The following is a 27,668-nucleotide window of genomic DNA, read 5'->3' on the forward strand; positions in this document are numbered from 1 at the left end:
CCTGCAGCAACAGCAGCAAACACAGCGACAGTCAAGAGGTTCTGAGCTCCCAGCAAAGTTTCTTGAGAAAAACCCCTGAAGCACCACAGCCTGTACCCTTCCCATCACCTGACAGAACCTTCAAAGAGGAAGTCACAAACCCTGGACTCAAACACTGCAATTGCTTTTCTCCAAGACTCACTTTGGGCAAGGAGGAGACTGATCATGAAGCCCAGTGGCATATCCCACATAATTTTAATACATTCAGCCTGATAGTGATAGTACAGAATTATTGGCATTTTATTGTCCAAACTACAGGCCTGAAGAGCCAATTAGTGCCTGGATGCACAGCAGGACAATCCCATCTTACACTCAAACGTGCAACATTGCATTTGGGAGCATTTGCTCCCAAAAAGTGTCTCTTCCAACCACTGTCATCCCATCTAAGTCAGGCATGTGTGAGTGCTTCCTTCCCTTTCTGAAGCATTTTCCGTGCCATCTAAATAGTGCTTTTTATCTCTTTAGCTTTGTCATGATGAAGGGCTGCAATTATTAAATTATATCCAGAAAGAACTTGTTAAAATTTACAGTCATCACTTTATTAGATAATGAATAACAGCTGTCTGCAAAAAGCAATCCTCTTCAAATTAATCCTCCTTGCTCCTCTGTGATAAGTGTTTCCACATTCATGTGAGAATCAGGCAGTTCAATGGCATATCAGGAAGTGGGGATGCCCTTCTGTTTCTGCAATCCACTTCAGTGAATAAATGTCAAAAGCTTTTGGAAGAATAAAGTATAGAACTATAATTAAAGTAGGGATTCTTATGCATAGAAAATTCTCATAGAGCCAACATACTTGGAATTTCATTACTCTTCTGCTCTGCCCTGTGGGAAATATATATAGATTGAGGTTGAAAAATGAAAATATTAAACATGTGAAACATTTCCATCTCCAGGTGAACATCAAAGTCCTGAATAAGCACTTCAGAGTCATTACTGCTGTGGCACAAGCCACATGGGGGGCGGGGGGTGGCTGTGCTGTAGCCTTTAGTCTATTCAGCTTCAAAGTAAATTATTCCTTCCTACGTTCACCCAAATACATTCCTATTCTCCCTTTGCAAGGCCTGTTCCCAAGGCTCTTGTGTCCAAAAAGGAGCTCACCTGCCCCAGGAGCCAGCAGCCAGCTGTACAGATAACCTGCAGCCAGTGAGTAGTAGAGAACAAGTCCCCTCTGGCCATTCACAGTCTCCAGGACCTGGTCAAGGGTCACAGGAGAATAGGGATCTGAGTCCTGCTGCCCAGTCTGACGTTCCACGAGCAGGTCAGCAAAAGCCCTTGTTCGTCCTCTCTCTGCTACTGCCAGTGCCTCATCATGGTGACCTAAAAAGACAAAGTCATGTCTCAGACCTGACACAAGTGTGGTCTGCAGTGCCATGGTTCATGGAACACGGACAGTTGCTATCCCAATCCCAACAGAAACTTGGGGAAGCAGTATCGCCTATTCCCCAAAAGAGCAGTCTCTGCACTGGAAGACAATCCCACAGAGTATATCTGCTGCAGGCAGTTACACAACAAGCCACAGAAAGGCAAATCAATGGAGGAAACAAGGAAGAAAAACCAAAGGCACCCCAAACCTAAAGACAGACACCCATATTGCTGTCCTGGAACAGGAAATGCTGTGCTGTGTCAGACAGCTGTGGAGGAAAGGACATATCAGGAACTATGACCCCACAAGTCCAGCTGAACTCCTGGCATCTGAAGGCATCTCTTACCCAGACTGACAAGAACTCGCTGCAGGGCCTGATAGGAAGATGTCTGCAGGTCGAAGAGTGACAGCTTGTAATCCGTGCTCAGCTGCACCTCGTGGCGGATGGTTTCAAACAGCGCGGAGGCCCGGTACAGCTGGGAGGGAAAACAGCCACAGTGACTTCCTTATGGACACTGTACAGAGCACTGGCTGGGAAAGCAGGATGATCCAGGGCCAGCAGCTCCTCAGGATGGGGAGCTCTGGCTCACACCAGACATTTTCTTCCCTGAGAACAGGAATCACCCAGAGGACTTGGAGGACACAAGCCCCCCAGCATGGGGCAGACCATGGTATACCTGGTGCTGGGACTCCTCCAGGTTCCCACTCGCCCAGAGGGAGAGGCCGAGGCCATGACGGATTTTTGCTTCATCTTCTCTGCGTCCCAGCTGCTCTGCCAGCCTCAGTCCTGAAAAGGAGTCAGAGTGAGAGAGTGCCAGAGGGGAGAAGGGGCTGTGGCCTCAGTCGCACGGGGCTTCTGTGCAGGCAGAGACAGCTGTGGAGCTGCCAGCACTGGGACAGAAAGCGGGGCAGCACCAGTGGTGGGATGGTGAGCGGGGCAGGGACAGCACCAGGATGAGCAGTGGGGCAGTACCAGTGCTGGGCAGCTGCTGCCAGCCCTCACATCAGCACCAGCATGAGAGGTGACAAACACTTCCATGGACTGACCCCTCCCTAAGTGAGGTTAAGGCACCATCCCCCAAGACACACTCAGTAAGCCCCTATCAGAAAGTTCAACTTTTAAACTCTAAACGCCACACAGACAAACAAAATCACACTGAACTGTCAAACACTGCCAGAAAAGACACCTCTTGTCACATTCCTGGCTTGTTTCCCATCAGCTCTCCGGCAGGCCCTGCATGGTTTATGTGCTGAGCCAGAGAAGAGGGCAGGGGCCTGGCCTGAATGACTCGGAGCTCATTCCACTTCCAGCAGCACATTCTGTGCTGTCCCTGCTTCCACACACTCCAAACCTCTCGCCTTGGTGGCCCCTGCTGACAACAGGGACACCTCCTCTGAGGCACCTCAGGTTTCCCCCAGCCTGGGAAGCAGGGTCCTGGCTGTCACCACACAGCTCAGCAGCAGCTAGCATTCCCAGGCTATGCAGGAATTCTGCAGCACACCAGGAGAAGGAGCTGTGTTTCATTTCTCCCCTTCCAACAGCATACTGGAATCCTGCCAAGGTCAGTTTCATGAAAACCAAACTAACTGATGTAATACATCCTTCGGCCTCCAGCTTCATGCACTCCAGCTACACTGCTCATCTGCTGCATGAGAGCCCATAGCTCGATCAGCTGCTGCCTGCATGCTGCAACCCTTGCAGCAGCACAGCTCCCAGGCCAGTGCTGACCCAGCACTCAGCAGTGGCAGACAGCTCCTGAACACCTCAGGCTGAATTTTCCTTGCCTCTCTATCAAGCAGCACTTGTTTTCACTCAGACTTTAGAGAAACTCACCCACTTTGTCTCGCTCCTAGGTGAACACATAGGAACAGCCAGGTTCCAGCAAGGCATAAATCTCTCCCAATAGACCTCTCAGGATCAGAGAGATTCATCATAACCCTCTGTGGTTTTCCCAGAGCCAGATCCTGGGATGCAGTGCCATTTATAGAGAAAGTTTATATCTTCAGGCACACATGAGCTTTACAAAGAGACTCTGCTCGATGCAGTCCAGATTCATGCTCTGAGGCACCTAAGATGCCCTCAGGAAGGCACAGATCATGCTTTGTCTAGAGGGCACCAAGAAGGCTCCAACTGAGATGGCAGGCTGGCTGCAACAGCTCCACAGACAGCTACTCACACAGATGCTCAGCAGAAGCTGTGGATGTCTGCAAGAGCTTCTGCACCAAAGGCCACTGTCAAACACATGCTGTTTGAGCCATGTATACAGTACCTCACCTCTCCATGTCTTCATGTCTCTCTTCTACCCTTCTGACCCCACCACTGCATGCTCTGTTGTATAACTCAGCCTCTTACCTTCCTGCAGGTACATCACAGCCTGAGAGTAGTTCTGTAAAGCATGATGAGTCCTCCCCAGGCTGCTGTAAGACACAGTTTTGGCTACAAGGTCGTTCATTTGCGCTGCAATGCTGAGGTGCTGTTCCTGATAAACCACGGCCCTCTCGTAGGTGCCCAAGGACTCGTAGGTGAGGCCCAGGTTGCCGTAGGCCCGGCCCTGGCCGGCGGGGTTGTTGGTCTCCTCGGCGATCTGCAGGTCCAGCTGGTGGTACTGCAGGGCTGTCTCGTACTCGCCCATCTGCTGGTAGACCCCGCCCAGGCCACAGGCAGCATCACTCTCCAGGGCTCGGTCCTTCATCTCCCGGGCGATGTTCAGCTGCCGCTCCAGGCACGAGATGGCTTGCTCATAGTTGCCCAGCTGGCTGTGCAGACTTCCCAACTCCCCGTAAGCCTGGGCTTTGTTAAATGCCTCCCCCAGCTCATGTGCCACTACAAGCCTCTTCTCAAAGCACACCAGAGCCTGCTGTAAACTTCCCATAGCCCTACAAGGGAAGAAAACAGCAGTGTTTATTTTGCCGGTATTTCCTTGAGAGAAGGTGTTTTGCCATTTACCCCGGATGTCAGCTCAAACCTTCTAGTCAAAGACTGTCTCCCAGGAGACATCCCCAGCACTTTTCAATCAAACTCCTCCTCTCTGGGCAGTGACATCAGCTTTGTGATTTGAGCTGTCAGCCCAGTCCTCAGCACCCACAGGACTCTTAACTCACCCCTGTGCAGCATCACTGTGTGTGTGCCAAGGCCCTCAAACACACCCCATCAGTACCACACTGCATCAGCTGTACTTGCACCTCACTGACATTAGAACACACGTGCAGCTCCTTACCTGTGCCCACTGCCCAAGCCTCGGTAGGCTTTTGCCTGATCTTGCATACGGTTCAAGCTTTGAGCCACAGACAGGTACTGTTCATAATACTTTATAGCTTCCTCAAAATCTCCCAGAGCCTCATAACAATCTCCCAGGTTCCCGTATGCTCGGCCCCGATCTAATACGGATTCATTCCCACTGAGCTGCTGCAGCATGGCCAGCTGCTGCTCAAAGTAGCCAATTGCTTCCTCCATGACATTCATGTTCATCTTGGTAATGCCCATGTTACCGTAGACCTGGGCTTCGATGCTGGGGTCCTTCAACTTCTGGCCCAGCTCCAGCTGTTCTTCGTAGCACTTGAAGGCCATGGTGTACTTCCCAAGTGACATATACACAGCAGCAAGGTGACCATGTGCTCTGCATTCACCCGACATATCCCCCAGCTCCTGGTACACCTCCAGCTCCTGCGTGTGGTAACCTAAAGCCTTGTCACACTTCTGCACCATCCTGTATGCAGAGCCCAGGGCTGCATAGGCATTGGCTTCCAGTCTCCTGTCTTTAACATGATGGGCTAAGCTCAACTGCTGCTCATAAAATTTTATTGCACCATGTACATCTTTTTTACAGACAAAAATATCCCCCAAGTTCCCCAGAGCTCGGAATTTGGCCTGGGAATTGTTCAGAGACTGTGCCAGGGACAGCAGGTACTTTTGACACTCCTCTGCTTTGCTGAAGTCCATCAAGGCTTTGAAGGCCAAGCCCAGATTGCAATAGGCTTTGGCTTGGCTCAGCTTGTCATGAAGATCCTTTGCTAAGGCAAGATCCTGCTCGTAGTACTTAACAGCTTCCTCATAGTTCCCGAGGCAATAATGGGCATAACCAAGGTTGTGACAAACTTTCCCCTCGCCTTCCATGTCCTGCAGCTCTGGGGACAAGCGCAGGTACTGCTCATAGTACGGGGCCGCCTGCACAAACTCTCCTCGTGTGCAGTGGAAGTTGCCCAAATTGCTGAGGGCTCGTGCTTCGCTCTGGATGTCCCGCAGCTCCCGGGCAATGTTGAGATGATTTTGGTAGTGCTGCAGAGCACGGTCATGGGCACCCAGTGCCTGATAAGCAACTGCCAAGTTCCCGTGTGTGGATGCCTGAGAAGCACGGTCATTAACTTCCATGGAGATCTGCAGCTCCTGCCGATGGTACTTGACAGCCTGGTCATACATGCCCAGGGCGTTGTAAGCGTTGCCCATGTTGCCGTAGGCCCGGCCCTGGGCCGCGTAATCGCTCAGCTCCTGCGCTATGGACAGGTGCGTCTTGTGCAGCCGCAGAGCGGTGTCATAGTCGCCTTTCATCTGGTGAATGATCCCTGAAAAACAACAGAAATGAGCTCAACAAACACAGTGCCCTGTACAGCACCCTGCACACCAGGGCTGCCTGCAGCCCGGCCCCTTCCCTGGCTCTTCATGCTCAGCAGGGCACAGCCCTTGTGAACAAACTGCCTCCTTGCCTCTAACAGGGAAAGCCCAGGGAAGGTTTAGGTTTTATGTTATACAAAAGAACCCATTCACCACAAGCGGACAGAGTCTGGCCTTATAAAATTGCTGTTTATTTCCAGAAGTGATACCTGGTAGCTCCAGAGCTCAGACTCAACACATTGAGTGAGACAGCACTTGTAGATGCTTTTCAATTTCAGTCAAATCATCTTGCATTTGTTATGAGACATGGGAATAGGAGCTCTGATTCTGCTGATGATACCACCTACACTTCAATTAAACTCTGTGCTAATAATGCCTGTGGCTACTTTGCAAACACCTGTGAACAAGCCTGGGGATTTGGGAGCCACTGAAGGAGGCCCTGCAAATGTTTTTTGACATTAATTGCAAAAGCTTCAAGAGAAAATATCTGGCATCTTTGGGCAACATGATGAGCACATGAAAAGAGATACAGAAGTTCCCTTGGAGCTGCAAAGAGGCAGCACCAAGAGACTTTAAACTGCGTTCTATTAATAATGTGAAGTGTCTTCTCTCCATCGTAGTAGGAGCCATTAAAAGCTGCAGAGGCTGGAAAGCCTGCTCTCCACATGGAGCCTGAGTGTTTGGAAATACCAGACGCTTTGCAAAGGTTGAGACTTCTGGTTAAACTCCAGATCTTGTGAAAGGCTGATAGCTTGTGCTTTACCCTCAGTCCATCACCTCCTGCTCACCTCGTCCCAGAGCACAGAGGATGTCCCTGCAGAACACTGCAGCAGCTGGGCTCTGTTACAGTCCATGTCTGCCCTGCTTAACACTGGATCACACACTTAAGGGTGCTTTCCATCTGCATCAGAGAAATGCAACAGAAAATGTCTGTTGCTTCAGCAGAGAGGCCAACTCTAACATTCTGGCCTGGAAACACACATTTAGATACATTTTTTTGCCTGTCAGCATGGTTATTTTGATGAGGTTTTGTTTTGCATGTGGATTAGATGAAAGAGACAATTAAAACTTGACTTTTTGATTGGTACTGGATGCATTTTAAACAACAGTAATAGATTGTCTCAACAAGAACTGCATGTTCCCTTTCTCCAGTATAACTTAACTCTGACAGAGAAGACAAAAAATATAGCCAAATAACAGCTGAAACGTGAGACCCCACGCTCAGACGCTAGGAGAACTATTCTAACACAAAGTGTGGAGTGGCTGAGTCAGCATACCAACTGAAAGTTATATTTAGGCTAAAATCCAGCACTGAAAAACATTCTCTGCTGCACCAGTTCATCTCTCACATCTCTGCGTCTCCCCAGGACTGGAGCCACAGACTCCCCAAGACCAGATTCCACACTGGAGAAGAGATGGGGAAAGAGTTTGTGCTTTGCTGTTCATGCAAGGGCTCCTCTCCCAGCCCTCGTGCCTGCTGGGTGTTGTCACATTAACAGAAACCTTGTTCATGCTCACTGCTCTCTCATGCTAAGCTGCCCACAAGCATTTTTGCATCACAAACCTATTTTGCCCCACGGATCTGCCTCAATTTGTATAAAGGAGGAGATCTGCAACACTAATTAAAAAGCTGTGACTGTTTTGTTTTCTGCAGTTCCCCTTATCTTCTTCATTCAGCTCCTGAAGACTCAGCTACTAAGAGAAATTAAGTAATTCATCAAGCTCTTTTCAATTACCTGCTGTTGATAACATCAGAGTACAATTAGCATCTACAAATGAACCAAGTGCCAACTGCCAAGCAGAAACAGGAGCTGATTTACAGCATGGGGCAGCCTTCAAGGGCTGGGAATCAGGGGCTGCCAACAAACACTTATTTTGATATCCCAGCACCAGTCCTGCTCTGCTGCTCCCAGCCAACTGAGAACACACCCCGAACGACAGCTGGAACATTGGCAGCACAACTGCCACAGCCATGGCAGAGACAGAAATGCATCCTTGGTCGCTCCCACATCTGGTGTTGTGAGACAGCAGGAGAAACAGCCTTCACTTGAACGTAACTCAGTCTCTCCCAGCCTGCCAGCAGCATGCCAATGCCGCTCCTTAGGAGAATGCAAGACTCCTACATTCTAGTATTTCAATCAGTATATTCAGAAAACAAACTTAGTTAGGATTTGATCCATGTGTCTCTCAACTCACAAGGCAGCAAAATATCAACATATCCTGCTGGCAAAGAAATGGCCAGGTAACAAACCCCATCACTTCTTGTATTAGTGCAAGAACTACATTTACTCCTAACTCCTGAAGAGCTCCTCAAATGCATTTTATCTTTTCATTTCCCTTTTGCTATGAGTTTGCGCTTTCTAGTGTTTTTTCTAAGGAATTTAATAATTTAACATGGAACACAGTACAGCAGCACACAATCTGCCAAGCGCCTGTTTAATTTATTAAGGCAGTCTGGTGAAACTGGGGTGACTAAAAGACAGCACACAGCAGATCTTGGGCATCCTGGCAACAGCTCTGATAGTGTCAGCATTCCATGACAAATTCTGCTCCGTGTCAGGACCTTACCCAGATTGGAGGAGGCTCTGCCTTCAGCAGCTCGGTCCTGCAGGCTCTCAGCAATGTGCAACTGTTCCTCATGGTACTGCTTAGCCCTCTCCAGGTCTTGCATACATCTAGCTGCATGGCCCAGGCCAGCATAGGCTCGCATCTCAATGGCCTTCTCAGCCAGCTCCTGGGCCAACTCCAACACATAGTTGTGGTAGGACATGGCTTTGTCAAAGTTCCTGCGGTAGTGGTAAGCACTGCCCAGGTTGCTGTAGGCTCGAGCTTCCTCCCGCTTGTTGCCCAGCTCCTTGGCAATCTTCAGGTGTTGCTCGTGGCACTGCACTGCATTTTCAAAATCCCCCATTGCAATGTACACTGCTCCCATGTTGCCCAGCTCCCGCGCCTCGGAGAGCTCATCTTTGCTCTGCTTGGCAAGGAGGACACATTGCTTGTGGCTGGCCAGTGCATTTGGGTAGTCCCCGATGGCTGTGTACACGTGGCCCAGACTGCTCAGTGCCGAGGATGCTGCCTGCAGGGGTAAGACAGACAATGTAAGTACAAGCATTCATGGCAACAAGTCAGCTGGCCCCAGTCCTAGAAATCAAAACCATGAGAAGCCATCCTGGTGAAAGAATGTGACTACCAACTAGAAAACCTGCTCTCTGCAGTTCTAAACTGCTCAGGGCAGCTTATGTGGAGGCAGCAGGAATGGATGGGGTTGACTCAGGAGGACATGGGTTGGACTGCCTCTTCCTTTGATGTGTGCAGTGTGTGTTTGTACCTGGCAGAGGGGAAGGACAGCACTGCAAAGGTGCAGAGACTATTAAGGAGACAGAGTGACTGCTGCAGTTACCAACATCCTTCCATACTTCTGCTTCACCAAGCACACCATGCTCCAAAGAGCACAGCTCTTATTGTGCAGCATCAGGGTCCTGAGCCCCAACTTTGGGAATGCAGCAAAGACAACATTTCAGTAGCTGAAGCATCTGTCCCTTAGGCACATCTTACCTAAATATAGCTTTGTGAAAACCCAAGTTCCTACCACCAAGAAACAGCTGCATTTAATAAGAGAAATTATCTGACAATCAGATTCTTTTGCCCCCTGCATCTCCCAGGATGCAGACCTGCCTTCCACCTGGCAGAGCCAGAGCTCCCAACCAGTCAGCAGGGCAAGGAGCCAAGGGCAGGGATGTGTTCCTCACACACCTGCTGCCTCAGCAAGGCTGCTTGCTCCAGCGTGCTGACCCCAACTCCTTTGCAGCTCATGTGCTTTTACTACCCAGCTGCTGCTGTGACCTAATTCCAAACCTGCCCAAAGGAGCTGTCAGGGAGAGGGCAGCAGCTGACCAAGGGCTGCTGCTCACAGCTCCTGGGCAGCCCTGGCAGTGGCCCCAGCCTCTCTTCAGTGCAGGCCAGACCAGCTGCTACTGGTGTGGCCACAGGCAGAGCTGGGACTGGGTCCTGCTCCATGCTGGTCGGACTGGCCACAGAATTGGGGTGGTCTGGCCCTGGAGAGACTCTTCAGCAGCACAGTGACATAAATTCTTGGCTGACACCATGACAAAGAGCTCTTAGAGGGTTTGAGAGGGCCTGTTTGTAGGCTGCTACAAAATCAACACAAAAACTATTGCTTTGAATTTTAACCCATCTTTACACAAATCTTCATTAAGCTTATTATATACAGACTATTGAGTGATTTGCAACCTAAGTAGGGAAGAAAAGGGAAAGAACCAGATACATGCAGCCATCTTCTACAAGCCCAGACCAAAGTACTGAGTGGAGCCCATTACCTGCCTCAAGATGCATCAGAGTTCCCTTCATCCTGATGGGAAGCAACGTGCCCACTGCTGTGGAACAAGGCAGCAGCACCTCCTGGGCCAAGTCAAGCCCAGTAAAACGCTATGAGAACTGATCCAGCCTGGGAATTCAGAAATTTTGGAAGATTGGCCACCACCAGCAACAGAACTGCTGTTATTGCTGGGAAGAGAATAGAAATGTCTTTCTGGAAAACAAGGAGTCAGTGAAATCTGGTGTCTCCTGGGGCTGCTAAAATAAAAAAAAGTGGACATCCATGCGTGCAGATTGCTGAGGAGATGAGCTCTGGCCAAGAGCCATCAGGCAGAGACTCAGATGATGTTAATGGGCTATGGCTGGGGAAAAGAGGCATAAATGGAAAGCAGCAGATCTCAGATTGTGTGTGCACAAGTAAAACTTGACAGAAGCAGGGACTGTGTATCCCGCACATGGGAAAAGAAATCTTTAGGATGTCTCCTAGAATGGGAAGCAGATGATAGGAACTGAAATTTGTGAGGCTGGAAATGTTTATTCTTAGGGCTCCTAATCCCTTTGCCCAAGAGCATGCCCAAGCTCACATTAAAGACCTAGAATGAAGGGTACAAGCTTGGCAACCATTTTCAGAGCATGCAAAAACACTTGGCTGACATGCCTGAGTGCCCAGGGCTGGATTATCCAAACCAGGATGTAGTAGGAGGACTAGTGAAGCAGAAAAGAAAAATAAGTTGAAGGAGACAAAAAGAGAAATAGAAAATAAAGGGTGAAGAACTCATGAGAAATAGCACGACTTGATTAGAAAGCTGGGGCTGTTTTTAGAGGCCAGGCTGTGGCTCACCCAGACAGATGGACAAGGCAGGAAGGCCACTTCTACCCTCTGATGTGTTCTTCATTCCAATGATCCTCACATTTTATTCTACAGCAGCTTCCACTGTTACCTGCTCCGAGAACAGCACTTTTCAATCCTCTGGTAGTCTGCAGGAGCCTGTGGCACTGGTGGCTTCCCCAGGCTGGGGCTGATTCCTGCAGCAGCAATCCTCCAGCAAGACAACCATCAGTGCTCTGTTTGCTCTGGGGGCAGTAAAGGGGGCCCTTACAGCAGTGTTTAGGAACAATTTGGTGATAACATCTGCTGAGTGACTCCAGTTCAGGGGATTAGGAACAGGATTCCAGAAGATAAATTCATGACTGTGTATTTAATAAAATCCTCCACATTACAGGATCCACCAGGAACCCCAAGTGGCTCACACACTGGGCCAAGAGGGATGGGGTGTTCCCAGGTCACTGGCAGAAGAGCCCTGTCGTGGCAGGGAGAGCACACAGCAAACACACAGCAAATAGACTCCATCTCTGCTAGCACACACCTCTGCTTGGTAGCAGGGTGATGTGAGACTACAGCTCCATACCACAGGGGGGTTGCAACAGCAAACAAAGAAAATCAATGTTTTATGTATCTGACAAAGACAAATTTTACAGTGGGGGTTGCTTACACCTCCAATTAAGCAATTTATCACTTTAATAGAAAGCAGATTCTTCTGCCATTGGGCTGAGGCACTGAAGGGAGGTCTGAAAAAGGCTCCTAAGTGCTGTCTTTCTTTCAGAAGCAACAGCCAGCTCAGGTTTTTCAGCTGAGTAAGGCAGAGTCTGATGTAAAGCAGATGTGCATCACAGAATGGCACCTGGCAATTTGGAGAGATGCATTCCTTAGGTATTTCACCCTTGCTGGAGAATGGTCATTTCCCAATCATGTTATATTTAAACAGGTCTTCATCCAACTGCACAGCCTGCTTAAATAGGAACACTCTATAATCATCCTAAAATGTGTGACTTGAAAATGCTCTGCCTGGTATTTCACTGTAAGGTACCCTTAATCCCTGAACACAGACACTAATTAAGACTGATCAGAGATGGAGCATGCCCTGCTGCATGCTGCTACTTTCAACTTCCCTTCTCCCTCTGGGCACGGAGTAACAGCAGCTTGATCCTACAAATGTAGTGGAACTGTATCCAGCAGATATTCATCACATTTGATGCATATTCATCACAGCTGTACTGGGAGCAGCCAGCAGCACCTCTGAAAGCCAGTGTACCTCCTCATCCACACCCCATCATCCCTCACCTGCATGCCCTTGCTCTTGGATGCAAGCAAAGGTGTGCTGGTTCTTTGAGAGTGCTCTGAGGGTACTGAGGGATGCAGATTGTTCCAGAACAGACACACACACACAGAGCTCTGAAAGCACAGCCTGAGTGCTGTGGGTGTCACCACACACAGTAAAATCTTGATGTGCCAGGCAGGAAGGGCACAGGTTAATTGATACCAGGGACACATCCCAGCTCTTCCTCTACAGGAGCTGTTTGTTTTACAGGTAAGGACCAAGTAACTGCTGTGCACACAAACAGAACAGCACCATGATGGGGGCAAGCAGGTTTAGCAGGACCTGCTAAATGATCATTTGCTGAAAATTGTGCTTTATCTCCACTTCTATTAAGCCCCTTCATCATTTCCTCAGAATCCGCAGGTATGTCTCAGCCTGGCTTTAACAATGCCTGATTTATTACAAGTCTCACATCCAAACAGAGCAGGCGCCCCATCAAAATTATAACTTGTCCTTCTCTCCTCCCTTAAAGGTGAGGCTGATGTGCCAGTACCACATCTAGCTTCATCCTTTGTGTGCCATGCTTTTGAAAATCAGAAAGGAAGCAGCAGGCAATATCCTACCCTCTTATACATGATTGGTATTCAGAAAGAAGGAATGGATTTGCTTTCAGGTAATTATTTCCTGGGGGAAAAAATATACTGAAATCAATATCCCTGCCAATCAATATCCCTATTTATTTGTAAAAGGTCTCAGTCTTTTACAAAGAAGCTACTAAAGAGCAAACCCCAAAAAAACCAAAGCCATAGAACAGAAGCACTAGTAGCTAAAAGCCTGAAAGGAGCTTTGTAAGTACTAACTGAAAGAGAACAACCAGGAATTAATGACACAACAGAAAGACTCAAAATACACAGCATAAAGAGATGGTCCTGGCCCCAGCTTGATTAATGGGTAAAATCCACGGCTCCACAAGCGTCACAGAGCTACTGCTCACGACAGAGCCTGCCATGGACTGTGCTGAAAATCTGCTCCCAGCCCTCTCTGCTCTTACTTGCTCAGGAAATTGTTTGTATTTCAGAGGACTTCTCATTCTCCCTATTCCATGGCAAAATGGAGTACATGAAGTAGGTGAATCCCAGCAAATCTGAGCAGCACTGGGGATTTGACTGGCAGACCATTCACAGTGACTCCAAGGGGAATGCTGACCTTCAGCTGCTCATCTGGAGATCAAAATAATGCTGCTCCATTCCAGAGAAAAATCCACTGATTCCATCTCCTCCATTACCATCTAGGAGCAAGGTGTCTTGTTCTGCCTCAAACACTTGTAAACCTGAGCTACACCCTTAACAGAATAGTTCTGCAAATAGTTTTGACAAAGTTAGCAGGGTTTTGCTGGAAAGCTGAAGCAACAACTATTCCACTCCATTTTTTAGGAGTAAATCTGCCTCGTACTGACCAGGCTGTTCATGTTCACTGTGGGAACTGTGACACCCCTCACCATGTGGTGCTGGGGAGCTGGGGGAGTGGGACTGCCTTTCTGGGTGGGCTCTGCAAAGCTCCACTCATTCAGCAAAGAAATCACACAAAATACACCAGCCCAAGAACACTACGAAGGAGATCTCATCATCGAGCCTACACATCACCTGGGGTTGATCTACCTTTACCCCAAGTAGACCAAATTTGGTCAGTTTCTGGACATAGTCTGAAAGGCTCCTGTGTGCAATCACTTTAGGGAGGATGGCTGACTTGACATTTTTAGTGGTGATGTCAGTATTCCTCATTTAAAACCACAAGCTTCTCCATGATGGTGACCCTGAGGAGTGACTCATGCCCTGGTCAAAGTCAGTCCGGAAGAATAAACCAGCAAGTCACAAACTTGGACCAAACAAGCTCAGTGCAGGCAAAGAAAACATCAACCCCTACAGCAGTGTGCTGACTTGTGCCAGCCCTTGCTACTCTTGTTCATAAACTGGACATTCCCTCACTGCAAACTCATACTGAGGAGAAAAGCCCTGGCTGAGGTAGGCCTCCTGAAGACCCAGAGATTGCTGCAGCTGTAGCTCTTGCATGAGTTTTCTGCTTCATTTCTCTTACTGCAGCCAGGTCCAGATCTCAGCAGTGTGCTGAGTTCTGCAGACACTGTGAAAATAAAACCAGAAGACTGCATTTCTTTCAGCTAAAATCCATGTGTTGTAGAGGTCAAATGGGGACATTTAAAGGAGATCCTCAGGAAGTATTACATTTCCCTCTTGAGTCACAAGTCCAAACAAAACAAAGCATATGGCCTTTTAGTGTATTCCCAAATTTCCTGCACTGGTCAGATTTCTCTTCGTTCTGCTTAATCCTATCACTTTTGAACTAGACAAACCTGTAGGAATCCTGTCAAGCAGACTCAAAAAAACCTGCTAAAGACAGAAAGAGAAAGGCAAAGAATTTATACCCTTGGATACAAATCCAAATGCTGAAGGTCAGGCACAAAGGCTGGTTCACATCACTGAACTCATCCTTTCAACCACATAGGTGATCCAGTCCAAGCTGTAATGCAGCACTAGTGGACCCACAATTCCCAAGTAAACTCCAATGGTAAGTGTTCTCCCAGCAGCTGGCACTCAGCCTTCCTCCAGGGTACAAGGCAGTCTGCCCTGGATCCCTAATAAAGCAAGACTGCTGTCTGCACTGAGAGGCTGGAATAATTTTCTCATCACAGCCTGTCTCTGACATCTTAGTCTATGTTTCCAGGCATGACAAACTGCTTTAGCCTGAAGACTCTTTCCACTTCTCATTTGTGAGGTATTTATATCCTGTCCTCATTTTCCAGATTGTTTGCAAACATAACAAAACAACTGTAGTCATAAGATTTTCAGATTTTTCCTTTCTGAAAATGTGGCAGCCCTAGGGCCAGACCACCTCTTTGTATGGCCAAGTGCCACACACATCCCACAGGCAGGGACACTGCCGTCGGCTCCCTTGTGCTGCTGCTCATGAATGGATGGGATTCTCCACACTCCATCCAAGAATGCCGATAAGGAGCACATCCTCTATGAGATCTAACTCAGAAGAACAGGAAAAAATCCCATTCTGCTGCCCCAAACCAGAATTCACATAAGTTCAGGGAAAAGGCTAAATCCATACATCCCTGCTATTGATTGAAGATGTGGCTTTACAGACAAAGCAGGGCTGGAGGGACACCTGGAAAGCATTTCCCCTTCCCCTCAGGAAAGAAAACCTTGGCTTTACAGAATTTACAGATTTTATTCGAAAGGAATGATATATCTTTCCTTCTGCATCTCTGTCTGAAAACAAGAAGGTGAAATTTGATCTTTGATTTGCACAGCCTGACAGCAAGGAGCTGCAGTTTACCAAATGTGGGAGTTTTATACTGAGTTTCATTGCATTGAAGGGGACTGGGAAAAACTACCAAAACTGCAAACCTAAAGAACTACCAGTGGCTGAGCTGCTCACAAAGTATGTTCACACAGTTGCAGAATCTTCAAATTCCCAACAGAAACCAACCAAGGATGATGTCTGTGCCAGTAACCATACTCCCTAATACTTTTCCAGGGATGCACAGTGGCTGGTGACCCCTCCCAGCCATGGCTCCAGGTGCAGCCAGCTCCATGGCAATGCCCTCTGTAGCAGGAAGCAGAGCACCCAGCTGGATTTGGAGTCTCCTGGGCTGCAAGCCCATGGTTTCTCTTTCCAATGGGAATTTCTGCATTCTGGTATATCTCCTGCAACACAAGAACCCTCATAGATACGCCAGAGCAAGGTGACACAGAAAACCCACCAAAGCCTGCTTAATAAACATCTTTCTTCTGTGCTATTTAACTACTCAGTTCTAATTATCATCTTCATCATCCCCATTTCCTGCAAATAGTCAGCCTTTCTGAACAAAATCTGCTGAAGCTGCAAACATGAACTCTGCCTTACATTTGCAATAATTTAAATAAGCATCTTGAGACAGCAAAACCTGGCTCATCAGTTAGTGAGCACACCCACCTGCTGCAGATAATTCCCAGAGCCCAAAATGCTCATGGAGATGTCCAGAGCAGCAGCCAAATACAAAGGGTCAGTAACAAGAGGCCACTGAGCCCCAGCAGTTCTGCACCTTTTCCTTCCATAAATAGCTGCTTCCAGAGGGAGGTGGGGGGAAATCCCTTCAAAACCCGGCCAGGAATGACTGCTGTTGGTCATCGTGAGTCAACCCAGGGGCAAGACAGTACTGACACAGTCCATCAGTCTGACCTTGGCTCTTTGCCCTTCCCTCAACCACTCTCCTGAGAAAAGGGGCACCAGAAAGTGCTCGGCTGCCCCTTCATCCCAGCCCTCAGGAGAATTCAGGGGTGCAGACAACTCTCTTTCTCACCCAACACCTTCTGTTCACTCCTGCATGGTGGAGAGAGATGCTGCATTGTAGGGAAAGGCACAGTTCAGCCCAAAGCATGCCTGCCAGCCAGCACAGAGGGGCTGCCAGCACCCAGTGGCTTTCTGGCAGCAGCATCCTTCCCAAGAGTTCCATGCTGGCAGCACAAGCATTCATTTCACGATGGTTAGTTTATGATCTTGCCATACTGCCCTGCTATTTCTGAACAGCGGGGCTGTAATCGAAGGCGTCTGAGGGCCCAGGAGAGAAGGGAGCTATTACACTGCAGAGTTCCTGTGGTGTCCATGGCCTCTGCATGGCAGGATTCAAGCATTGCTTTTGTGAGGGTTTGGACATTGGACCCAAGAAGGGGCTCCACAGCTTTCCCTTTCCTGTCCATTTCTGCTTGTCAGCCACTCACAGCTCCAAAATTCAAGTATTACTTCTCTAAATTAAATGCTCTGGAAGGAACACGGGGCCTTCAAAATGGTCATCAAAAAGGGCCACCCCAATCCATCCCAAGAAATCACACATCACTGGCTCTACAGTGGCACTCTGGCCTTACAGAATTCCTAATACAAGACAGTCCTGTACACCTGAGGAGCAGCTAGCAATGAAAAGGGACACAGGAGACTAGTGTTACAGGCATCAAAAGCTTTCACATTTACATTTTGATTCCATTCTTTCCTCTGATCCTGGCATAGCTTATCAGCTGCATAATCCTTGTCTAAATCACAGCCTGTGATGTGGCATCAACACATTCTACCTACATGAGTTACCTGATAGTTTCCAGAAGATCAGGTTACCTGATGTTAAAACCAAAGCAATTAATTCAGAAATAGAGTACAGACATAGCAATCAGCACCTCCATTATGGGCTGGTGTAACTGCACCACTCTGAGAAGAAACAGACTGCAAACTTCTGCTGCTCATCAGAGCCAGCTTTTGTGACAAGAAAAAGATAACAAGCTAAAATAATGGGATGCAGTCTTCCCTGCTAACATCAGGCAGGCACATTCCAGTACCCTGGCTGCTGCTTTAGGGAACCTCTCCTCATACAACTCCCAGTACTTTCCTGAGCACTAGGCAGAGACTGGAAAAAAGAGCAGCAGCCCAAGCTACCAGAATGGGATTTCCTCAGCATGTGAACTGCTGGACAGGATGTGCTGACATTTCAGTCACAGAGCGCACGGAACACGTCACAAGAACATGAAGCTGTTGCTGCTGCTGTAGGATGGGGCTGCACCTCGTTATCCATCTTTATCTATCAGCAAGGAAGTAAAGACTGCATTTCACTCCACTGCAGCCAGGTCTGCTCGAAGTGGACCCTCTCATTCCTGTTCAGTGGCACTTACCCCTGCACAGGCAGCAGTTCCTTACTGCAGGACAGGAGAGGGTGTACTCCAACAGCCTGCAGCCGGCTCTGAATGAGTGAGGAAAAGACAAGCCTCTACCTAGGGGACTCACCAGCCCAGGAAAGCTTTATTTCCACCTCTGCACGAACTGTGCAGGTCTCAGTCAGAGCTAGTGCCAAGAGAGATGCCCAAAGATCAGCTCCTGGGGTGCACACATGCTGAGCCAGGGTCCTGCAGGCCCCTGCCCCTGTGTTCCCTCTAAGTTCAGATGGGCTGTGCTGCACCCTCCTCACTTAGGATGGGATGGTTACACTTTTGACTGCTGCCATGGGGCTACACAATGTGACACCCATCATGCCATCAGTGACATGGCTGAAGCAGGGACAGGTATATCCACAGAAGTAGCTCATTTGAATTTCCTGACCAACCACTGCAGCTGGTCAAAAAATCCAACCCATTCCTTACCTGAGACAGCTGTTTCACGGTGCCTTTCACAGCATCACACTAAGAACCAATCTTCTCCCTCATCTGCACAGACCAAACCCACACATGTGTTCAAACCCCAAATTCCCTCTAAGAGACACTACAGGTATGCCAAATCCCAGCAACACCTGCCCCACGCTCTCTCTGGACACAAATACAACAAAACAGCTCAAATTCCTCCACACTGACTGAAAGAGCAAATGGCCTGCCTGGACACACAGCCTGTGCTTACAACAGGAGCTGCACAGACTCCCTGTTCCAAGGAAGAAAAACATGTAAAATCTTGAGTTCCTGTGAGCAGCTGAAATGCTTCCCTGCTCAGCTGACAGCTCCCCTTCTCCAGGTCTGCATGGGGGAGGATGGACCTGAGCACTCCACACAGATCCTCTGCAACCTCCTCTTCTATTTATGGGCAGCACTACCCAACAAACACTTGCTTCAGCAGCCTCAGAACATGAGCTGCCCCTCAAAAGACAGCAGTATCTGATACAAAGGAGCACTTTTTACCTTTTCTGCCAATTCTCTGTACAGTCAGGGGTAAAACAATTACCTCATTACAGTCGCACACCAAATTCCCTTCTGCTGGAATTCACATCAGCCCTACTGCAACTTTATAACATTTGCATTATAAAAATGTCTGCAAAGGAGGCCAAGAAAAACAGCTTTTTGTTCAGAGGAAGCTCTGTGGTCAAGATGATGTCATCAGAAAGCGCCAAATTAATTTCCTGTGGTTACATCCTACAGGAAATCCAAGAAGCTCAGCTTTCTTGCTAAACCAAGTAGTCATTTGTTGTCAATAACTGTTAATTACGTGCCCAGATGTGTCATGAACTAAGGACTATTACGATTAGCCCTCATTCCCTGGACTCCCCCCAGTGAGATCTGTTTATATCAGTGGGCTGAAGACCAGGCAAAATGCTCCAGCCCCACGTCCCAGGCCAGCCTGGGGTTCTGGGGCTGCTGTGCTCATGCCAGCACATCGACTCCCCTGCTGCTGCCTCCAGGCCCTGCAATGGGTGATGTTCTGGGCAAGAAACCCCACAGAAGAGCAGCAGCCACACAGGTTACTGTTAGCAGCAACAGGGACCCTGATAAAGGAAACTACACACAATGACAAGTTACAGCTTTTCTGCTCTTCATGAACAGAAATGAGGAAATCAGGACTGATCCAGGAGGTTTTCCAGATGGTAAAATAATCAAGAAAATGTCTAGGAAGTCCCTCCCTTAGCCACAGTCCTTCCACAACCTACTGAAAGATGCATTTTTCTAAGGCTTACTTAATATTTAACTTACCAAGTTAGTAAAGCAGTAAAGCATTCAGAAAATCCTAGCAGATCTTTTCCACAACTTACCAATGGGAAGCTGATCTTCCTCAGCTTTTAGATCACCACCAAAACTACCTGTTCTTACATGAATTCTCACCTGCCCTGCTGTCTCTAGCTCTTCCCTGTGCCTGCCATGCAACCACCAGCCTCAATTTTCCCACTCACAGTAGAGGGGAATCCCTGCAGCAGGGGACAGGTTTTGTATATGTGCACTAAAACATGATTCTGTCCTTACAGTGAACTTTCAGTAGAAATCCTTTGGGACAGCCTCCTCAGTCCGTGCAGCCCACTTCCCTTCACTGGCAGGGAGCCCAGCATAATTGAATGGTCAGGAATTGAATGGTCAAGGAATAGCAGATCCTGCACAATTTGTTTTCAGGTTTGCATGAGTTCTTTTTGTTCTCACTGGTGTTTAGACTAAGTGTATTTTATGCAAACACTGGGGACAGGAATCTTGCCCATTTCTTGTCTGGAAAAGGCACAACTTAGGATGCAGCTTAGCAGAGTCCAGGTCAGCACCTCTAACACTGGGAAATGTGCTGAGGATAGCAAGGGCTCAGCTGCAGCAACGTGGCACTGACACTGACCCAGAAGCAGCTCCTATCCCTGGAGCCCAGAGCCTCTGTGCTGTAGGAACAAGGAGGGTAAGGGAGAGGGAGGAAAAAGGATCTGCTCAGAGCCCAGAGACGGGAAAGGCAAATGGACAACCCAAGCATCCTGCCCCTTGCACTCACATATCATAGCTACTGATACAAAGACTTTCCTTAAGGCAAGCAGACACCCTGAAGGAGAAGTCACAGCTTCCAAATTCTTGGGGTAAAACAGGACAGACAAGGCTTTTTGATATGTTCAGATCTGTCTGGGATACCATGCAGTGCAGACTACCAGCTTTGAGTGTGTATTCAGCTTCCTACCTCTCTGTCCTTGAGCTTCATGGCAAGCACCAGCTGATGTCTGTGGTTAGTAAGGGCTTCCCGATAATTTCCTTTGGAGAAGAATGCAGAGCCCAGATTTCCATGAGCTCGGCATTCTCCTGTCTGGTCACCTGTGTCACATGCAAACAAAACAAAGATTAGCTAATACAGGCACTGCTGGAAGCATCCAGTGGGAAAATTAAAACATGGAGTACAAGTGATATTCTGGTGTGAGAACAGCATTAGAACAAACTCATCTTTATGTTTAATACACAGCCAAACTTCCCTCTTTGCTGGCCTTCAGAAACTTCTACAATAGCCATCAATCTTATTTTTAAAATTGTTTTACTTTCTTCTGTGGCCTAACACTTGGCAATTTTCCATTCCTCCTTGTTTATTCCTTCCTTGGCATTGTGAAAGCCTGTCAATGGTCAAGGCCTAGGACAAGCACAAAGCATGCCAGCTTTCTCCAGAAAGCAATTCTGCAGCACAACTCAGCTCAGATGTACAAAGAACACCTACAGCCATCTTCAAGACAGACGTCCCTATGCTCTCAGTGAATGGTCCTGGCTTGAGCCTTTGGGCACTGTCTCTCCAGCTCTGCAGAGTTAGGGCTTTGTCTCACACCTGTCTGCTCTGCTACAGTACCCCCAAAGCTGAGTGCAATCTCACTGGTGTGCAGAATATACTGTACTCAAGAGGGATTTTTGAATTTGTTTATTTTTAAACACTCTTTGCTCATCATTGTGTCACTACTGATATGTTCCTTCCCTGGTTATCGCCCCAGAATCTCAGAGTGAGTACTTTTGTTCATCAAATATTTGGAAAAGCAGATGGCTTCATTTAAGACTCGTGTAAGGATTTGAGCCTGAGTCTACACAGGGAATAAGAGCAGCTCTCACATATATGACATCAGGTGATTAGAAAACCCTGTAAAACCTTAGCACATCCATTGGTCATCTGCCCCTTCATACAGGCAGGCAAACAGGGATGCACAAATCTGTAGTCTGCACATTTCAGAAGCTTCAGATTGGATTTAGCAGCTTGTGAAAACCACAGAAACCTGAGTATTCGATAGAGATGCTGATCATTAACCTTGCTCTGGATTTGTTTCACCAGCCCCAACCCAGCACTCCAGGAGTGAAAGGAGGATTCTTACCTAAACTCTTGGCTACGTCCAAGTCCTGCTGCATGTATCCAGTGCTTTTCTCCGTGTTCCCGAGGGACCAGTACGCACTGCTCAGTGCGGAGAACACTGATCCCCGCAGCTTCAGGCTGCAAGTGCCAATCTTCAGGGCAGCCTCTAGCACCACCACAGAGGCCCCATGGTGGCCTGCAGTCAGGAGCTCCTGGCCAATCACAGACACCACAACAAAAGGGCTCTTGTCCAGCTTCATCTTCTGCAGTTGTTGGTAGGTGGGCTCCAGGGATTCTGAAGCACAAAACCGAAGACAGAGATGCTCAGCAAAACAAGTTATTTTGCATCAGGAATCAATGTCACAACTCATCTTGATTTTTTCATAAACAAATGACACATGACTTAAGGGCCAGACAGCTCAAATCCAATGAAGATTTATTAAGGGAGCTTGGGGCTCCAAGGTACCATCTAAGATCTGGCATATCAAGACAGATCACCTGGCAAGCTGCTGTTTGTCTTGCAGAAAGCACTTCAGGTAGGCAGCATAAGAATAGAGCTTAGAGCAGTCTCAGCACAGAGCAGTCTCATACTGAGCTCTGAAGTCTGGCCTAATGGCAGAAGGAATACAGAAGTTATCTGTGGAATTCTGTAGGAAACTGGAAATGGGCCATCTGCAGTGTCTGAGAGCATTGCAGGTTTTGCTCTTTCAGCAAAACTTTCAGATGAATGTATACAACGTCTGTGCCTGACCAGATACCCAAGCACAGGATGTGTGCGAAGAGAGGTGACCAAAACTGCAGAAAGAAGCTGCTCCTTCTCCAGGAGACAGTGCTGCTGTAGCACGATAGCACTGGACCTGCCCAACTGCTTTGATTTGTCTAACTGCAGCAGGGAGCACAGTTAATACACAGCTGCAGGGCAGTCAGCCAGAGATCATCCTGCCAAATTTGAGGATGCTCCCACAGAATACCATATAACCTGCATTCTAAGCAGCAGCCTTAGTACCTTTGGGTAGCAAATCAAATTGCATTCACCAGGTAACTGCTGTATAGGACAGAAACTTCCAGATTAATTTGTTCTGGAAGATGGAGAAAAACACTATAAAAAAGGAAACACCATCAAGGATATTTTTTCATTTCAGTGCTCCTTGGCTCCTCCTGTGGCCCCCAGCACCATCTGCTGAGGATGACAATTGCCATGTTCCCTCCTGACTAATAGCATTAGGGCATTGCAGCACAAAGCCTGCAAGAGAAACAGAGCTACGAGGAGACAACCCCCTTCCTCAAGAGAAAAAAAAAAATCTTGGAAACAGGGACACGATGAAAGAGAGGCAAAACACTGCACAGCTCATATGGCTTCAAGGTCTCTGTGATTTCAAACACTGCTTGAACAGAAGTGAATTAGCAGAGCAGCCTTTTTGCCTTCTGGAATGCCATGTTTTAGAGACACTAGTCCCACAGAAAACCTGCTGATGTGCTCTTCTGGGCAAACCCTGGCCTGGGGCATTTCAGATGTGCTCCTCCCAAGCAAAACATTGTGGAAAGGTGCTCCAGTAACAATACAGCCAGGGCCACAGCAGCACACACCTCTGCCTGATACTGGAGAAAGGAAAAATGAACAAGGACTTCATGGGAACTGTTGTACAAACCCAGTCTGATTCATCCCCTGTGGCTCTCAAGCTGGCTATCACCATCTTACTGTCCCACTCAACCAGAAGGATAGTTTCTGTTCCTCCAGTAACTTCAGGCTCCATTCTTGGTGTCCTCCTGACCCAGCAGAGAAGCCAAATCTTGAAATCTTTCCCTTGAGGCCTCCAGGTTCTCCTGTCCTCAGATGCTGGGACTGAAGCTCCCACCTCTGGCTACCTCAGCAGCCGGTCACACCCCGAGAACCCCCGTGTGCTTACCTCGCATGGGAGACTTCATGGCGGCCTCGACCATGCCGACCAGAAGCTGAAGGCTCTTGGGATCCTGCGCCAGCCCCGACGCAAACGCGGCCAGCGCATCCGCATGGCGTCCCAGGTACTGCAGGGCCACGCCCTGACGGAAGTATGCCTGCAGGAACAGAGGCAACAGCAATGCCCATCACTGAGCCATCAAACAGGCACAAATAACACAGCTGCCCTGATCTCATGCTGGTGGACAGCAGGCCACACCATCACACTCCGGCTTCCCTGCAATCAATGCCACCCAACACTGCAGTCCGGTCTGTGAATCCTACCAGCGTGCACCCCCTCATTGTGATCACTTTTTGAGTTTTGGCAAGACCTCTGAACTGTTTTGGAGACCAGGGCTGGTCTCTACTAGTAGGACAAAGCTTACCCCTTGGACTTGGCTAAATACTACTTCTTAACTGCTTATAACCAGATGCTTTTTCTCAAGACCCTCCTTGCCAGTCTTGGCTCACACAGCACAGAAGCAACCCACTTCCTCTCCCATCAGCTCTTGCCAATGAGTCCAATATCAATGTCCAGCACTAGCAGGGCCCAAAATGTACTGAAAGCTCAAGCTGCAATGAAACACAACACAAAGATGCAGCCAGGAGCTGAGCCTTCTTTCTCCACTCACATCCACTGAGGCAGACACTGTCCAGCACTGCCCCACTTGCTAAGTGCACTATATATACAACACACACACACTTACACATGTGTACATTGATCCATACAAGCTTCTTAGACTAAAGCAAGACACTCATAATTCTGAAACTGTTTATAAGACTATTTTTCTTCATTCTCCAGAAAACCATTTATGGGAACCTGCAGTACCTTCAAAGTAACTTGTATCTGCTATCATTGTGTACCTCCATTTCTACATCAGCAACATCAATATGCAGCTGCAAAGCATTCCAAACAGAGCTCCCACATCTCCACACACTGGCATACCAGGAACCTACACACCAAGCAGGAACTTCAGACACACGCTCTGCTTACACAACAAACACAGGCAAAGCCCTGGCCCAAAGGGTATCCAGAGCTGCCTGGGAGATACTGGGGAAAAAGAACACAGAAAACACAATCCAGTATTTACAAAGTACTCAGATATTTGTAGCACACACATCTGGACACTTATAAAAAGGTCCTTAAGTACCTTTGATGCCTGTTAGTCAGGTTTTATCTTCATGCCCAGCTAATACCTTTCTAATGCAAATCTTTCTGTACTTTGAGTTCATTCAGACCTATTTCAATAGCACAAATATAGAGGATAAAGCATTTGTATTCTTTAAAAGTGCTTTAAGAACCAATAGTGCTCCTTGAGATTGGCCCTCTTGGCTAGGACGTCATAACTCTCTCTTTGTCCAAAATAGCACAGAGACCTGCACTCAAGATACATCATGTATACATCTGGGAAGTCTTTTTACTTAAACAGAAAAAATCTTTAATTAATTTCTGAACTCGTTAGAACATTCAGGCACTTTTGGACTCCAATCCAGGAAGGTAGAGATTAAGGAAAATCAGAAATGATGTGAGAAATTTAGAGACATGAATATTTAATCTCTTTTCCATTAGTAAGTCTTGATTGTAGAACCCCTTTTAATGAATTCAATGAAAGCAAAATGCTTTTCATTAACCTTTAGTATAAATGTGTTCTTATTGAACCAAACAAGGCACTGTACTGGAAACCCAATTCAGTGTTAACTAGATTACAAGCATGAAGCTTTAAATCAAAGAAAATACAAAGAACTAACAAGACGCAGCAGCCACCAAGCACAAGTCCTCCCAGCAGAGTGTGAAGTGTCACCTAAATCATGCTGTACACTATTAAATCTTGTTTTTTCAGAATTACCAGCTAATTACTTTCTTTACTGCCTGATGACAGAGGGAGTTGGACACAGCACGACTCTGACTGGGACCTTTCCAGCCCACAAGGCTGCTTGGTCCAGGACAGCCGTGCCTCTGGTTCAGCTCTCCAGAAGGTGGGCACAGACACACAGCCAACAGCACCGAGTTCCATGTGGTGTGTGGGCATCTTCAGCACCTTGTGCTTCACTGGCACATCTGGAATGCTGAGAAATGAGAATCCCCATCCTCTGAACCCTGCACAGGCTCCAGGTGACAGGAGGAGACAAGAGGAGCAAGACCCACAAACATACAGTTCAGTTCCGCACATTCTGAACATCCTTTATGGAAAGGGCTTTTATCCGCTCCGCACATCTATTCCTGGAAGTGCCCCTGGAAACTACTTAATTTGAATACAAACACAACATTCAAAGCCCAAAAGAGAAACCTATTAATCACAACAGAAAGTACAATTTTGGCCTATTTTTCTCCTGCAAAAAGACCCTTCCTTCCTTCCTCTTCCAGTTTCCAGCATACACAAGAATGCTCTCTGCACATTGTGTTCCCCATGGCCCTTTAACTAAGTAAATAAAAAAGCATTCACATCACCTATTTCCTCCCCAAGAGGCATTTCAGAAGTTAGTTTAGTATTGGAATGAAGACACTGTATCAAGGGGAAAAGTCTGGAAAGAGGAAATGGCAAGAATCACCCTTTGGAAGAGGAGAGGAAAAGGGAAGGCAAGGAGCCAGCAGCTGTAGCTGAAGGAATGAGCCAAGGAGCAGCTCCTGGTCCCGACACAGACAGAGCCCTCCCCTGCTGAGAGAGCTTTAAATTTTAAATCACATTATGTGAAGATACTACAGCGCTCACTCTACAGTAACAGTTACATTAATTTTCCAGTGATCCCCAATATGAAAAAACGATCAATTCCTTTTAAGAAGATTAAAGCAAAGAGAGAGACAATGTTTCACTAAAGACAAGACAAAAACAGCAGGTGTTTTCTAACCTGGCTCTCTGCATCCTCAGTGTAATACAGACAGCTGGAACCATCTCGTTCATTTTTGCAATTTCTGCATCACACTTTCCAGGAACAAGGCACTGTGCAAGAAGAAAGCCTCACTCTCAGCTGGAATTTGGCACCAGATGCATCTCTCTCAATGGGAACTCTTTTCTCCTGTCCTTGTGTTAGCAGGATGGACACAGCTGCGCTGTTCCCACCTCCAGAGCCACAGCATGTCAGGAGTTCCCAGCACCTGCAGCCTGAGCTCTGCCCAGCACACCACTGCCCATAGGACAGGGAGAGCAGGGATGCAGCTCTTGCCAGCAAGAGCCTTTCGGGAAGGGACAAAGATTAAAGAGTCCAAAGCAGCTCTACAAAGCAGCCAATCTCATCAACTCCCCGTTAAAGTGCTGGAGAGGCTGTTAAGTGAGCATTCCCACATCTCTGAGAATCAGACACCAGTGCAGATTCATGCAGCCAGGTGGGCTCAGCCTCCTGCACAACAGGCTGTGCTTCTGCCCAGTTACCCAATTTCATGCAGCCAAGGGAAGGAGGGAGGATAAGAAAGAAGAGCTTTTTATCCACAATGCCTTTGAAAGCACTGTTGATATTCTGGAAACAAAAATAAGTCACTCTAATTAATTAGCTGACAAAATACATTTGGCACTTGAGACTTCTGAGCCATGCAAAACACTGTTCCTGTAACAGAGGCTGCTCACACTGCTGGCCACAGGACAGAACCCAGCGAGGTGAAATGTCATCCCTCCCAGCACAGGACTAAAAGGGCAGTATGTCTTCCCACCTCATTCAGGTTTTGCCACCCATTTTTGCATACTTGCCTCTTTGCCCCACGCTTTTCAGAACATT

At 47.8% G+C, this 27,668-nt stretch overlaps 1 protein-coding gene across 3 annotated transcripts in view; it reads right to left on the reverse strand.

Moving 5' to 3' along the window:
• The window catches only part of TTC28 (tetratricopeptide repeat domain 28), a 105,019-nt gene that overhangs the window by 23,925 nt on the left and 53,426 nt on the right, over positions 1 to 27,668 (reverse strand). For all 3 annotated transcript variants that reach the window (XM_058851121.1, XM_058851120.1, XM_058851122.1), the window contains 9 exons: positions 23,932 to 24,079; positions 22,047 to 22,319; positions 20,888 to 21,018; positions 8,583 to 9,090; positions 4,624 to 5,965; positions 3,759 to 4,282; positions 2,083 to 2,192; positions 1,752 to 1,881; positions 1,141 to 1,359 (listed from right to left, as the gene is read on the reverse strand). In XM_058851121.1, coding sequence (XP_058707104.1) covers positions 1,141 to 1,359; positions 1,752 to 1,881; positions 2,083 to 2,192; positions 3,759 to 4,282; positions 4,624 to 5,965; positions 8,583 to 9,090; positions 20,888 to 21,018; positions 22,047 to 22,319; positions 23,932 to 24,079 — 3,385 coding nt within the window. The remainder of the gene's footprint in view (positions 1 to 1,140; positions 1,360 to 1,751; positions 1,882 to 2,082; positions 2,193 to 3,758; positions 4,283 to 4,623; positions 5,966 to 8,582; positions 9,091 to 20,887; positions 21,019 to 22,046; positions 22,320 to 23,931; positions 24,080 to 27,668) is intronic.

The sequence above is a fragment of the Poecile atricapillus genome, chromosome 16 (genome assembly GCF_030490865.1).
Source record: "Poecile atricapillus isolate bPoeAtr1 chromosome 16, bPoeAtr1.hap1, whole genome shotgun sequence".
In the NCBI taxonomy this organism is placed as follows: Eukaryota; Metazoa; Chordata; class Aves; order Passeriformes; family Paridae; genus Poecile; species Poecile atricapillus.